At 41.2% G+C, this 14280-nt stretch overlaps 1 protein-coding gene across 2 annotated transcripts in view; it reads right to left on the bottom strand.

Moving 5' to 3' along the window:
* LOC144607150 (insulin receptor-like) overlaps window positions 1-14280 on the bottom strand; it is a 230399-nt gene that overhangs the window by 191980 nt on the left and 24139 nt on the right. For both annotated transcript variants that reach the window (XM_078423787.1, XM_078423789.1), the window contains exon 2: window positions 3717-4265. In XM_078423787.1, coding sequence (XP_078279913.1) covers window positions 3717-4265 — 549 coding nt within the window. The remainder of the gene's footprint in view (window positions 1-3716; window positions 4266-14280) is intronic.

The raw sequence follows: 14280 nt of genomic DNA, 5'->3' as shown, positions 1-14280 counted from the left end.
TCCCTGGAGATGCCACTTTTTATAGTCTTGAGAGCAGCCACAACATGGAATGCAGTAAGTTTGTGAAATATCTGTATTTTTAAAACTATGTTTATAAAATGCCCAGGAAATTGGCAATGGACATATGAAACTTAGTGCTTTTAACGTGGACTTTAGTGCTTTAGTTGTCACTACTGCCTGCCACACAGTTGGTGCACAGTTTAGGGGACTCATGCTGCTGAGATCTGGACCCTGATTAAGCCGTGTGCTGCGCTGCTCCTTCTATGCAGCTCAGGATTTAATTTCAAAGCTAACAGCATTGTTGTAATCAGCAATACTTCTTTCATATCGTTGCAACAGAGAGTCAGCTTTCTCAGCTAGTAGCAGTCTAACCAGAGTCAAACAGTGTTGCGACTTGCGGCAGCACAGTGGTAGAGTTACTGCCTCACAGCGTCAGAGACCAGGTTTGATCCTGATTAAGGGCGCTGTCTGTATGGAGTTTGTACGTTCTCCATGTGACTGCATGAGTTTTCTCCAGGTGCTCCGGTTTCCTCCCACACTCAAACGACATACAGGTTTGTAGAATAATTGGCTTCGATAAAAATTGTAAATTGTCGAATTGGGTAGGATAGTGCTAATATACAGGGGTGATTGCTGGTCGGAGCGGATGAGGTGGGCCGAAGGGCCTGTTTAGTGATTTCAGATAAAAAATTCCAATACCCATCCACAATTTTAAAAAATGCCCGTCCATATCAAAGTCAGAAATGGGGTGTGAATTAGAGGTGATCTTGGGAATTGTGATGTGCAAATGGACCTACTGGATTCAAACCTGTTGATTGTGGAGGTTGAGAGCTTGGATCTGGGCGTTTCCGTAAAAACAGCACTCAGTAGAGAAATTGAAGGTCTCCAAACTGGCAGGTTATTTTCATGTTTTTCATGTAATATTCCCATTGTTTCATATCCTGTATTTTAAGTCGTATAGATCATGGTGTATAGCCATGTGATGAAGCAAAAATAAATCTGTTTTCACAAAGAAAAATATCAGATATGTTCCTGTGTTTTCTTGCCTTTTTTTGTGACATTTTTCAAACAGGATTCCATCAAACCCTTAGGTTAATTTATACCAGAAAGATTACATTAATTTTGCAATTAAATAACTCTACATCTCAAAATGTTTGTTCTCAAAATCTCTGTAAAGCGTCTTTGAGTATATGAAAAGCGCTATATAAATAAAATGCATTATTATTATTATTATTATTACATAAGCCAAATCCTGATTATGCTTATGATTTTTTATCATTTATCACCCGATAAGATAGTTTTCTGATGCCCCAAAGCTTTGCAGCAGAACGCAAGTCCATTTGGTCACGTGTGAAATGTGTGAATTAAAAGCAGAATAACCATTTTTATATTTATTGTTTATTTTTTTATTGTTTATATTTGGTGTTTAGGCTTTCCATTGAACTACTTAATAAAGAATAGAACTTAAAATCATGAAATCAATATCTAGTTTGCTCACGTATTTTAGCGATGTCATTCTGTAGTCCCTCCCGTTGTCAATGTGATTTATAGCGCTATGTTGGATTTTTTTTTGCACTCGGCGCGATTTAAAAAAAAATGCAAACAACATAATTATAATGACCCTGGCGTGAACTACGGGCCTCCTGCTGGATTGGGGCCCGACATTTTGTAAGGGAGCTTAGAAATCAGTAAGTGCCCCATATGTCTTATATGTCTTATGAATATGTTTTTTTTCTCTTTTTTTTCAATCTTTGAAAGAATTAAATTTTGATCGATTTTGCTCACAAATTAGTTTGAAAGGATCATAGGTAGGCCCAGTTTTAATGCTGTGGTATTTCATTATGATTTAATAACTTTCAAATTTGGTACCCTTATTTACACAAACACCCATATGTAATGCGGTACATCTTGTAGTAACATACATAAAATGCCCAGCTTGCCTTCATCCATACACGCTCCAGCAACCATAACATTTATGCAATTGACCACTAGTTTCTAGTCAGTGGTGGCCTCAGAATGTTGAAAGTATGGGACAAAGTCATTGTAACATCCCCAAATGTCAAGGGTGAAGTCAAACTCTCTTGTTGAAGATGCTGTGTGCCTAACAATTGTCAAAGCATCAATTACTACTCCAGACACTGTTACATGTAGGCATGAACTAATTAACTGGTTAGTTTAGAGACACTGCGCGGAAATGGGCCCTTTGGCCCACCGAGTTCGCACCAAACAGCGATTCCCTCACATTAACACAAGCCGACGCACACTAGGGGACAATTTACACAAACCCATGCGAATTAACCTACAAACCTGCACGTCTTTGGAGTGTGGGAGGAAACCGAAGATATCGGAGAAAACCCACGTGGGCATGAGAACGTAAAACTCCGTACAGACAGCATCTGTCGTCGGGATCGAACCCGGGTCTCCGGTGCTGTAAGCCCTGTAAGGCAGCAACTCTCCCGCTGCGCCATCATGCTGTCTTATCTCAAGAGTATCTGAGGAATTACAATTAATGCCGAGTACCAAACGACCCATTCATGGACACTCCTTCCACTTTTTGTAGGTGGATGTTGAAGACTGTGTGATATTATTTGAAGAGCATGGATGTTCTTTCTGCCCCCCAACAGAAACTGCCAAAGCACCAGATGAAATGCTCATCTCTCTCTTTATTAGTAGGTTCTTGTTTTCTGCTGTGGGAGCTCCACGTCAAAAATAACTTCTTGGCCCTCAGATGGCATAAAATTTAATGAGTTCCTTCTAGCTAACTAATATTATGCATCTCTTAGGCTCTAATACCACAGACCTTCAATTTAAAACCCAAATCCTGCCAACACAAATGTCATGTTTATTTTATGGTTAACAAAGGTTGCTGTACTGTAAATTCCTACAAAACCGCACCACGAGTCCACGACACACAAACCACACGAAACAAACATATTCCATTGAGCAATTCACGCCAAAATCCTAAATTCAAAGAACATTTATTGTCTACTGTGCAGGCAAAGGATGAAATAAAAGATCGGAGTGGACGCTTAATGCAAAATTAACATTTCACAACAAGTCCACCTCCAAACAAATATTCACCATACAGTACAAGTACAATTAACTCAAACCATCAACCACTGAAAGATATCTGTATTCTGACCCTGGTATCCAAATCAATATATTTTCAAATATAAGTAAATCTATAAATAAAGAGATTTTTACACCATGTGTTTCACAACTCAGAATACCTCGAGTAACATCGACCGCAGGTCATCACTACTTCAGAAGAAATACAGCAGCCATAAAGCTTGCTTAATAATTCTCCATAAACAGCGATGAAGTAATGATAAAATAATCAATTTTCTTGTAACGGTTGAAAGATTAATATTGGGGCAGATGCTCCTGCTCAGTATAAAGCTTGTATTTCTTTTAACCGACGTCTAATTTTAATGGGAACGTTACAGCAAAGTTGTACAATTTCTGGTTAGGAAGTGAACCTACAAGCTTTGAATTCAGGAGTTACGAGCACCATTCACTAAACAATCGTCAATGTAGTCCAACTCGCTGGAATGAAGGGGTTGAGGGAAAACAGCATCTGCATAGGACAGAATGGTACCCTGGAAGAATTACACCTCAACAGATTTGAACTTATCTTTTCAGATAATTTTCTATTCGCAATGAATCACAGACCAGAAAAAACACTCGATAACCCTAAACTTTTCAGGCAATCCTACCTCTTTGGCAATGGTCACTCGTCCAGCATCTGTGGTTAAACTGATCGTTGAAGACGGTCTGGGCACATTTGATGTTTCCTTTCAGCGTGCCTGGGCACACATTACCGCACTCTCTGTCATCCTTATTGGACTTGATATAATTGTCCTCCACCGAGTCGAGAATCTTTGACCAGTCAAGGGTGGACAGGTAGCAAAGCTCTGGGTTTTTTTCAATTCGTACAGCGCCCCGGGTGATGTTCACTAAGTTGTACAGGCCTATTTCTTTGAAGTGCAGCATCTCGAAGATGACCAGCGCATAGTTGAAGAAGAGACGTGTGCCACGAATCACAGTCAAGTTTGGGAAGAGGTCCTTCAAGCTTTCTAGGCCGTAGACACGAAACAGGAGTAAGTAATCAGTTATCATCGTGAGTTCTGGAAAGCTCAGGCCACGGAAATTGTCAGGTTTTGTGCCAAACATTAACAGGATCTGCAGATTCCCCTCGATGACAGTGCAGTTCCTAAGCCGCTCCAGGTGGGTGATGTTGTTTCGAATATCTATGCTTTGACAAACTAAGAGAAAAAAGGGAAAAGTTAATATTTAGTGCATCACAAAATGAATCTAAGCGTAAGATTCCCAGTTAAAATCTTTAACGACTCACATTAACTTTAACGTTCTAATTCCTTTGAGGACTTTCAGGAAATGTTCCCATAGAGACTTACATGGGAATTGTAATTTAAGAATTAAGGCAACAAAGGACTGGCTTTACCAACAGATGGTAAAACAGGCCTAATGCACCACTTGGCTTACTCCTGTAATGCAAAAACTATCCATTGCAAAACTACATTTTTTGCATCCTGGTCGGCAATGTCAAAATAGGTTACTCCCATAAAACTTTAAAACTAAACGAAAAATAAAATTACTGTTAACCATACCATCAACATACATATAGTGCCTGTTACAGAGTAAAACATTTCAGTGCACGCTACAACAGCAATCATATCATATCATATCATCATATCATATATATACAGCCGGAAACAGGCCTTTTCGGCCCTCCAAGTCCGCACGCCCAGTGATCCCCGTACATTAACACTATCCTACACCCACTAGGGACAATTTTTTTTTTTTTTACATTTACCCAGCCAATTAACCTACATACCTGTACGTCTTTGGAGTGTGGGAGGAAACCGAAGATCTCGGAGTAAACCCACGCAGGTCACGGGGAGAACGTACAAACTCCTTACAGTGCAGCACCCGTAGTCAGGATCGAACCTGAGTCTCCGGCGCTGCATTCGCTGTAAAGCAGCAACTCTACCGCTGCGCTACCGTGCCGCCATACCATATCATATCATAGGAAATTTGATATTGTAGCATGTGGATGTGTTAAAACAGATAACCAAAGAGTTTGGCCAAAACAAAGTTTTATTGACTGTTTTAATTCCTGGGCTTGTAACCTAGGTTAATTAAGTAGCTTAATGCTTCAGATGGGAGTGAAAACTGAGAATGCACAAAGAGCTCTTGCAGCATGATAGAGTTGAAGAGGGAACATAGTGAAGTGGCAAAACAGGCCAGTGAGCACACATTTAATGAAAGAAAGGTACAAATTAGGATTCAGAAAGCAGAGTTTTAGATTAGACAGTTGGCCAGGCGGGTGTTAGAATACTTATGTCCAGGAAATTTTGAAATATCAGTTTTAAAAAATCATAAAAAGCACATGAAAGGCACTATATTCAACATCAACATTTTCTATTGAGAGGAATAAATAGGGTAGATGTAGTCTTTTACCCAGAGTGGGGGAATCAAGACCCAGAGGTTCAAGGTAAGAGGAGAAAGATTTAATAAGAGTCTGAGGGGCAACTTTTTCCACACAGGGTGGTGGGCATATGGAATGAGGAGGTAGTTGAGGCAGAAACTCTAGCAACATTTAAAAGACATTTGGACAGATACATGGATAGGAAAGGGATTAGAGGGATATGGGCCAAATGCAGGCAGGTGGGACTAGTGTAGATGGGACAAATTGAGCCGAAGGGCCTGTTTCCATGCTGTATGTCTCTTGAACTCTCTTTGACTCTATTCTGCTAAATTAAAACTGCTCCCTCCACGACCTGCAGCAGGAAGAGCAGTTTGAAACTTTAATCAAAGTATCTAGCACACTTGTAAACTAACTTTTACCTAAATTTTCTGCAACTGTTTCCCACTGCACAAGCAAGCACTAATAAATATGTTATGTCAAAATTCAAAAGATTTCTGGAATCTAAAATAAATACAGAAAATGTGGAAACATTTCTGAGGGAGGAAACGGGAGTGGAAAATGTCAGGTGGGAATTAGATTACATTTTTCAGAAGTTGCGTCAGCCGGATTTACAATTTCCTGAACCATTTCTCCAATGTACCACAGATTCTAACCTGTCAAAATCAGAAAGTACCTCAGCTTTCAAGATCACCACTTGATTTTCACTCGACATCTGCTGGACTTATTTCTGATAAATCTCCAACAAAACCCAGAGTAGAGCAAAAATAATAATTTCAAAGCAATGTTCCCGCAACCTACTAAATAACATCGTCTCACAAAAGCTTTAATGAAGGATTGAGCCCTTCACTCCTGCCACACAGAACCAACTTGCCTGGGACTGAAAATAACATGTCAATTTAACGTAAAGTTTTCAGTCTAATGCTCGGTGGATGGCTCAATGGTAATCGTGTATTGTCTTTCCGCTGACTGGTTAGCACGCAACAAAAGCTTTTCACTGTACCTCTCTACACGTGACAATAAACTAAATTTAAATTTACTCCCACAACTTGGGGATCAGGCTGTCTATTCCTCTCTGTCAATTTTGTATAACACAAAAGCTAGGTGCGAGTCATTTGGCCCTTCAGCCTGCTCTGCTATTCATCAGAATCATGGCTGATCTCCATTTCAGCAACAGTTTTCTGAACTGCCCCTAAATCCCCGATTCCTTTTATACTCAGAACCTATTGTGCTATCAGTCTGAGGAAGAGTCCTGACCTGAAACATCACCTATCCATGTTCTCCAGAGTTGCTGCCTGACCTGCTGAGCTATTCCAACAGTTTGTGCCTTTTTTAGTAAGTAATCATCTGCAGTTTCTTGTTTAATCTAATGCGCTCTGTTTTGAATGAACTCAATGATCAACCATGACCGTCTGGCACTGAGAAATCGATAAAAAAATTAATGCTCCCTGTGTGAACCACATCTCGTTCCTAAATGGTCTATTTCTTGCTGTAAGACAGCGATCCCTGAAACATCCTCCTTGTAATCAGTGTGTGGTCCTGTCAGAATTCTGTAGGTTGCAATGAGATCTCTCATTCTTCTAAACTTGATTTTAAACCCAAGAGAGCCCGTCAACAATCCCATATTGTGTGACAAATCATCATCCCTGGAACCAGTCGAATGAATCTTCACAGCACCCCCTTTGTGACAAGTGTTCCTATTGTTGGATAAGGAGACCAAAACTGTACGCTATACTCCAGGTCCAGGTCCCTGTATAACTGAAGGCACTGGGGTTTGGTTGAATAGAGCAAGGAGCTCTCGAATACATTAGCCAAATAATTCAATTCAACAAAATAGGTGATTCACGAGTCACTTATCTCACAGCCTGGTCAGGTAATGTCTTTCAAAGCAAAACTGATTCTTGCATTTGCCTGCTGAACAAAGTTCTAAAGTTCAGAAGTAGTTCAAATATCGTCATCTATTAAGTCAATCAAAAGCCAGGATAGATGATTAACGTGCTTATGTCATAGATATGCTCAGGTCACCCAGGCAGACTGGTCTATGTGCGTCAAGCTAAACGGCAGATGCCCATTGATAAGTGACCTCATCATCAGCCCACAGCTGTGACAGGCTCAAACCAGTACATTTGTATTGGCTACATTTTAAATTTGTTTACCTAAAGATTACATGGATAGCGTAGAGCAGATGCCTACGTCTTTTATTCTAGCTTTCAAATCATTATGAGGGATAAATACAAGAAGAGGGCACTGGAAGCAGGGAAGATATTCTGTAGCAAATGCAGTGACTCAATTGAACCTGTGGTCGAACAAGGCAGATTATGAAACTCCCAATTTTATTAGGTACCTTGTCTTGGAACCACTCCTGACTCTCAATGTAGACTGTTCTTGTTCCCATACAAACGATCCACCTGCAAACTGTTCCCACCCACATAAAAGATCTCCGAGATTTTTTTAATCTTGCAACCCAAGTCCTTGCAATGCCAAGTACTGAAGTCTCACCTGTTCAGTACTGCCTTCAACCACTGAAGGTCACCTCACCTTCTGTCTCCTTTCTCTGTTCGTTTACTTATTTATCTATTTATTCACTTCCCTATGTTCTTTAAATCCTGTAAAGCGTCTTTGAGTGTATGAAAAGCGCTATATAAATGTAATGCATTATTATTATTATTATTATAAGATTAGTTGCAGAATTATGAAACTGACATAAAAGTTTTGGATTAACAAAAAAATACATTTCTCAACCTCAATTCTTTCCAAAGAGCTTTACAACCAAAGTAGTATTTCGTAATTGCAGTCCTAATGGAATGCAAGAACCACATGAATCTGCAGAATGCAAGCTTCCACAAACAGCAGCTTTTTTTTAGAAAAAGGGTTGTTAACTGGCTATTCTGGTCAAGTCAATGAAGCTAATACTACTACACTTCAAAATAGTGTCAAGGAATTTCTCACCTTGTCACTATTGACATAAAGTAGTCACGGGAGATTGACACAAACATCAACATGTCAAATGAACATCAACGTTGATTTCTCTAATTTTCAGAATTTCTCTAATTTTAACCCCTGCCTTCCCTCTCTCACACCCCTTCGTCATCCTACTAGTCTCACTGTGGTATCCTTGTATCCCTTTGTTATCACCTCTTCCCCAGCCAACAATGGGCCATCATGGGCTCCACCCTTCCTTGGTCTTCTGTTGTCAGACCTCCTTTGTTCTGTCCTTCTTACCTCGAGTTCCTTCCCCCCTACTTTCAGTCTGAAGAAGAGTCCCAACCTGAAATGTCACCCATCCCTTTTCTCCAGAGATGCTGCCTGACACTTTGTGTCTATCTTCGGTATACACTAGCATCTGCAGTTCCTTTTGAGATAAAGTAGTCACTGGCCCAGGTTAGCATTTCCCTTTTACCAGTCGTTTACAGGTGATCCCACATTGCAGGGGGATTGCGTTCCTCGAAAACGGGACACATACAATAATCCGTAACACGTGTCCAAGTCACCTGAGCATGAGTCAAGAAATACAGGTTGAGAAATGATCAGGTTTGTTTTGATTTATTTACTTCAACGCCAATTCATTGAGTCAATTTTATTTCGCAAATCTTTTGTTTGTCAAATTTTTGAAAAGCAATTTATAAATACCTCAAGGACTAATTTCCATAACCCAATTATACAGTCGATCGGCATCAATAATCCACATTTTTACTTAATATTCTGGAGTGGAATCCAAACGCACAAACGTCTAACTCAGAGACGAGTGAACTCAACCAACCACAGAATAGATGGGGTTAGGGTGGGGAGGGAGGGAGTTGGCATCTTCTAAGTTGCCATATATTACCTGGGGTTAAACATGTAGGTCTTTACCCTGCAATCTTAACTTGGCTATGCCAGACTAGTGAACATTTAATAGAGAAACACTATCATATATCATGGAAAAGTTCCAACTCTCTGCACCGATGCTCCCCAGATAGGCTCAAAGTTTACACACAGGAAAAAGGAACGCTCAAAAGTTTCTCAAAAACACACTCAAAAAAGCTACACTAATTAACTCTGGTATTTACTTTAGTTTCCAAGGCATGAAATTCATTTAAGATTAAACGTCTTTGTAAAAAGAAAATTGCTGCGTAACCACTTGTTAGACTTTGACTCATTTGCTCTTCAGCCAATGCAGTTCAGATAAAATCTCACAAATTCTGCCAACATAAAGCTTTATCTTCAGTAGACACATCAGTACTGACAAAACAATTCAACTTTATTTTTACTTGAAATACCATGCGAGCAGTGTCTGTGCCATTTGATCTCTTTAATAGGACAGAGATTAACAAGTGCATAGAACAACACAGGGAATTCTTCTCATCAGTTTGTCTGACAATATCCAAGTCATAGATTAGTTTCAGCTTGGAGAGATACTGTGTAGAAGCAGACCCGCCGTGTCCACACCGACCAGTGGTCACCCGTACACTAGTTCTATATTATCCCACTTTCACATCCTACGCACGAGGGACAATTTAGAGGCCAATTAACCTACAAACCTGTAGGAAGGAAGTGCAGAAGCTGGTTTAAACCAAAGATAGACACAAAATGCTGGAGTAACTGAGCAGGACAGGCAGCATCTCTGGAGAGAAGGAATGGAGAAGGGTCTCGACCCGAAAAGTCACCTCATTCCTACTCTCCAGAGATGCTGCCTGTCCCTCAGTTACTCCAGCATTTTGTGTCAACCTATAAACCTGAATGTCTTTGGAACGTGGGAGGAAACCAGAGCACCCGGAGCAACAAACTCCACTCAGGCAGCACCCATAGTCAGGATCGAACCCGGGTCTCTGGCGCTGTGAGACAGCAGCTCTACCGCTACACCAGTGTGCTCACATAGATCGACAAGGCAAAGCATAGACTCAGCGACCATTTCACTGAACACTTGCACTTGGGGCAGCCCAGGCCTACTGGATCTTCTATGTGCTAGCCATTTTAACTCCCTTTCCCATTTCCACACTGAACTTTCTGCCCAGGGTCTCCTCCATTGCCAGAGTAAGGCAACAAGCAAAGTGGAGGAACAGCATCTCACATTCCACTGGGGTAATTTACACCTTTATATGAATGCTGAATTCTCTCATTTTAATTTACCTCCAATTAATCCCTGCGGCCCCTCCATCTCGGCCCCACCTGGACTCCCACCTATTTCTCCCCGCTGCCGCCTACGCCTCCCCCCCCCCCCCCCCCCGCTACCTGGCTTCACAATTGACATCTCTCGCACACCTATTATTATCTCAGCCCTTTGTTCCAAACATCTGCCTGTCAAAATACCCCTCGCCTGTGCCGACCGATCACCAGCCACGCTTTGTCCTGCTTCCCTCTTTTTCAAGCTTCTTCCCCCCCCCCCCCCCCCCCCCCCTCCCTTACAATCAGTCTGAAGAAGGGTTTCGATCTTAAAGTTACCTAACCATGTTCTCCAGAAATGCTGCCGGACCTGATGAGGGACTCCAGCACTCTATGCATTAGCTAGCATCTGCGGTTCTTTGCTTCTACATAAAACGCTGAGATTTTAACCTGGAGGAGACGATTATAAACCAAAATTTCAAACTAGCATAAGTTATATGGCACATCATCGCAATCTGAAACTCTCCGCATGCCAATGAATTATACTGTGAAGTGCAGCAACTCTCATGCAAATAAATTTGTCAGCCAAGTTCTGATCCAAAAGCAAGATGAATGACCAGTTAATCTGTTCGGCAAGAGGAAAAATATGCTCAGTTGAGCCACACAAACCTGGAGGAACAAGGGTTTCATTCTCAGCTTGGTTCAAGTTGACTGATACCAGCCAGGGCTTCCTGTTGCCAGTAAGTCCCAGTGAAAAAATGCACACATGCACAAGCATCAACAACCACTTACATTTATATAGTGCTTTAAATGTAGTAAAAGCGTCCCAAGGCACTTCACGTGTATTATCACACAGAGTCTGGCACGATGCCACCTAACGATATAACTGAGGATTATTTTAATAGGCAGCCAAAGGAGGAAAAAGAGGAAAGGAGGAGGTGGTTCAGATGGAAATTCAGATCGTAGGGCTAAATAGATGAAGGTTCCGCTACACTTCCAATTCTATTGAAAAGATACTGACCAGAAACATTAACATTATTTTTCTCTCCACAAATGCTGCCTGACTCAAGTATTCCAGATATTTTCTTGCTTTATTTCAGTTTAGCGGTATTCTGCCCACCGAATCCATGCCAATCATCTATCACCCGTACACGAGTTCTACTTTATCCCATTTTCACATCCTACACAGTGGGGGCAATTTATAGAGGCCAATTAATGTGCAAACCTGCATGCCTTCGGAATGTGGGAGGAAACAGGAGCACCCGGAGGTCACAGGGAGACCAGAGTACTCGGAAGTCACAGGGAGAACATACAAACTCTGCAGACAGCACCGAGGTGAGGTACGAACCCGGGTCCCTGGCACTGTGAGACTGCAGCTCTACTGTTGTGCCCCCCTGTTTTTAAAGGCAATGACTGCAGTTGCTAGAATACAGGGGGAAAAAAATTAAACTGGAAAGGCTGTGTTAGTGTTTCAGGCAGTGGCAATTTTGACACCACATTGTCAAGGCGAGAAACAGAGTTGACGGTTCAAGTCAATGATCAGATCTGAAATGTTAATTCTGTTTCTCTTACCACATATGCTATTTCCAACATTTTCTGTTTCATTCTGGATTTCCAGGGCCTGCAGTTTTTTGCCTTTTAATTATACTGATTCAGCTGCATGACTATTGCTGAAGAACCAGATTGTAACAGATTAAACGGCTGAAGATTGGCTGAAGTCTATAAGAGAGTTAGATTGAGCTCTTAGGGCTAACGGAATCAAGGGATATGGGGAAAAAGCAGGAACGGGATACTAATTTTGGATGATCAGCTGGCTCGAAGGGTCGAATGGCCTACTCCTGCACCTTTTTCTATGTCTTATAAAATTAAGGATGCTCAAGAAAACTGAATTGGAAGAATGCAGACCTTGCAGAAGATTGCAGCTTGGGGGCATTCACAGAAATAGTGGGGGAGATACTATAAAAATAAATTGAAAACAAGGGTGTATTAAAATGGTAGGTTTTAATCTGTTGACATTACAGAGCGAGTCTTGTCAGTGATGTTGCTAATTTATTCAGTCTGAAGAAGGGTCTCGACCCGAAACGTCACCCATTCCCTCTCTCCTATATGCTGCCTGACCAGTTAAGGGCCTATCCCACTTAGGCGATCTTTTTGGCGACAGCAGATTGCCAAACTTTTCTTTTACCTGACGACAACGACCACGACAATGCCGAGTCAGGTCGAGATTACAGCGTCTTCTGAAACATCGCCAAAATTCGCACGCTGTCAATGCTTCTCCGACGTCCTAATTTTCGCTGAAATCACTGACAAGTCGGTACTTGAGAGTTTTGAACTATAACACCTTGTATGGGTTACTTAAAAACCAAGCTTCACTGTAACAAGGAATACACTGGATTTACTTCCAGTTTACTAATAGCTGTATTTTTTTTAAAAATTTAAAAAGTGGTTCAGTGGATTTTTGTGAAAAGTGTGTGGGCATTCTTTGAAAATGTAAGGGAGATGCATATCTGGTTTCTGGGTTGATTATCTGGGTTTGGAGCTCACTTTAAATGTAATGGCTGATGGCCATAAACATCGCGAAAATTCCCACGCTTACCTGACCGTCAAACTGTCGCCTCCAATCTACCTGTCAATTGTCCTGACGGTAAATAAATTGGTTAAACACAAGCATTTTATGGTATTTTCAAAATGACTTTACTTATTTTAATATTATGTGCTTCTAAATGTATCTAAGAGAACCTATCAAACCTGGGGACAGCATGCGACAGCGCCCGCAATAAGCTACGATGCCTGGCGAAAAGCCAGCTGTCGCCGAGAGATTTCAAACCGCTTGGTTTCTCGGCGACGTGCCGAGATCCACTACGATCTTTGGAAGACTCCTCACGATCATGCCCGCGACACCCCGGCGAACGTTCGGCGACAGCCTCGTCGCCGGCAGTCGCCTTAAAATCGCCTAAGTGGGACAGTTCCTTAACTCCAGCATTTTGTGATACCTTCACTCATTTATGAAGTCATATCACAAACTGGTGCGGCAAAATTGGACAAGAGCCATAGAACAAAAAGGAATCACAGCGATATACTGCAGACCACACAAAGAAAACTGCAACCATGCATGTACATTGGTTTAAAATGTAGAGTTTCATATGTCACTGGAAATAATGTGTTTATAGGCATAACAATTTGCTGGATATATTACAAGATGAGTAACCACTTGCACAAATTTATATCTTCGAAAGGCGATTTGAGGAAATGTATTCAATTTTAAAAGAACTTGGGAAATAAAAATCCCAGTCAGATTGACATTCATTCATTGCCAGCTGGTTTACTAATATTGTTCAAAGAAAACAAACTGGTTTACTAATATTGTGTAAGAAGGAACTGCAGATGCTGGTTTAAAATGAAGATAGACACAAAAAGCAGGAGAAGGGTCTTGACCCGAAACGTCACCCATTCCTTCTCTCCAGAGATGCTGCCTGTCCCGCTAAGTTACTCCAGCTTTTTTGTGTCTATCTTCGGTTTAAATCAGCATCTGCAGTTCCTTCTTACACAATATTAGTAAACCAGCAACTCTGGAGAGAAGGAATGAGTAATGTTTCGGGTCGAGTCCCTTCTGACGTTTGCGTATATATACACACTGAACTTTTTTTAACTCTCGTTTATCATATTGTTTACAGTGTATTATGTTTACATATTTTGGTGTGCCGCAGCAAGTAGGAATTTCATTGTTCTATCTGGGACAAACGACAATAAAA

This window comes from Rhinoraja longicauda, chromosome 28 (genome assembly GCF_053455715.1).
Source record: "Rhinoraja longicauda isolate Sanriku21f chromosome 28, sRhiLon1.1, whole genome shotgun sequence".
NCBI classification, from domain to species: domain Eukaryota; kingdom Metazoa; phylum Chordata; class Chondrichthyes; order Rajiformes; family Arhynchobatidae; genus Rhinoraja; species Rhinoraja longicauda.
The sequence above is the reverse complement of the archived record's forward strand: the minus strand, read 5'-3'. Positions and strand labels throughout refer to the sequence as shown.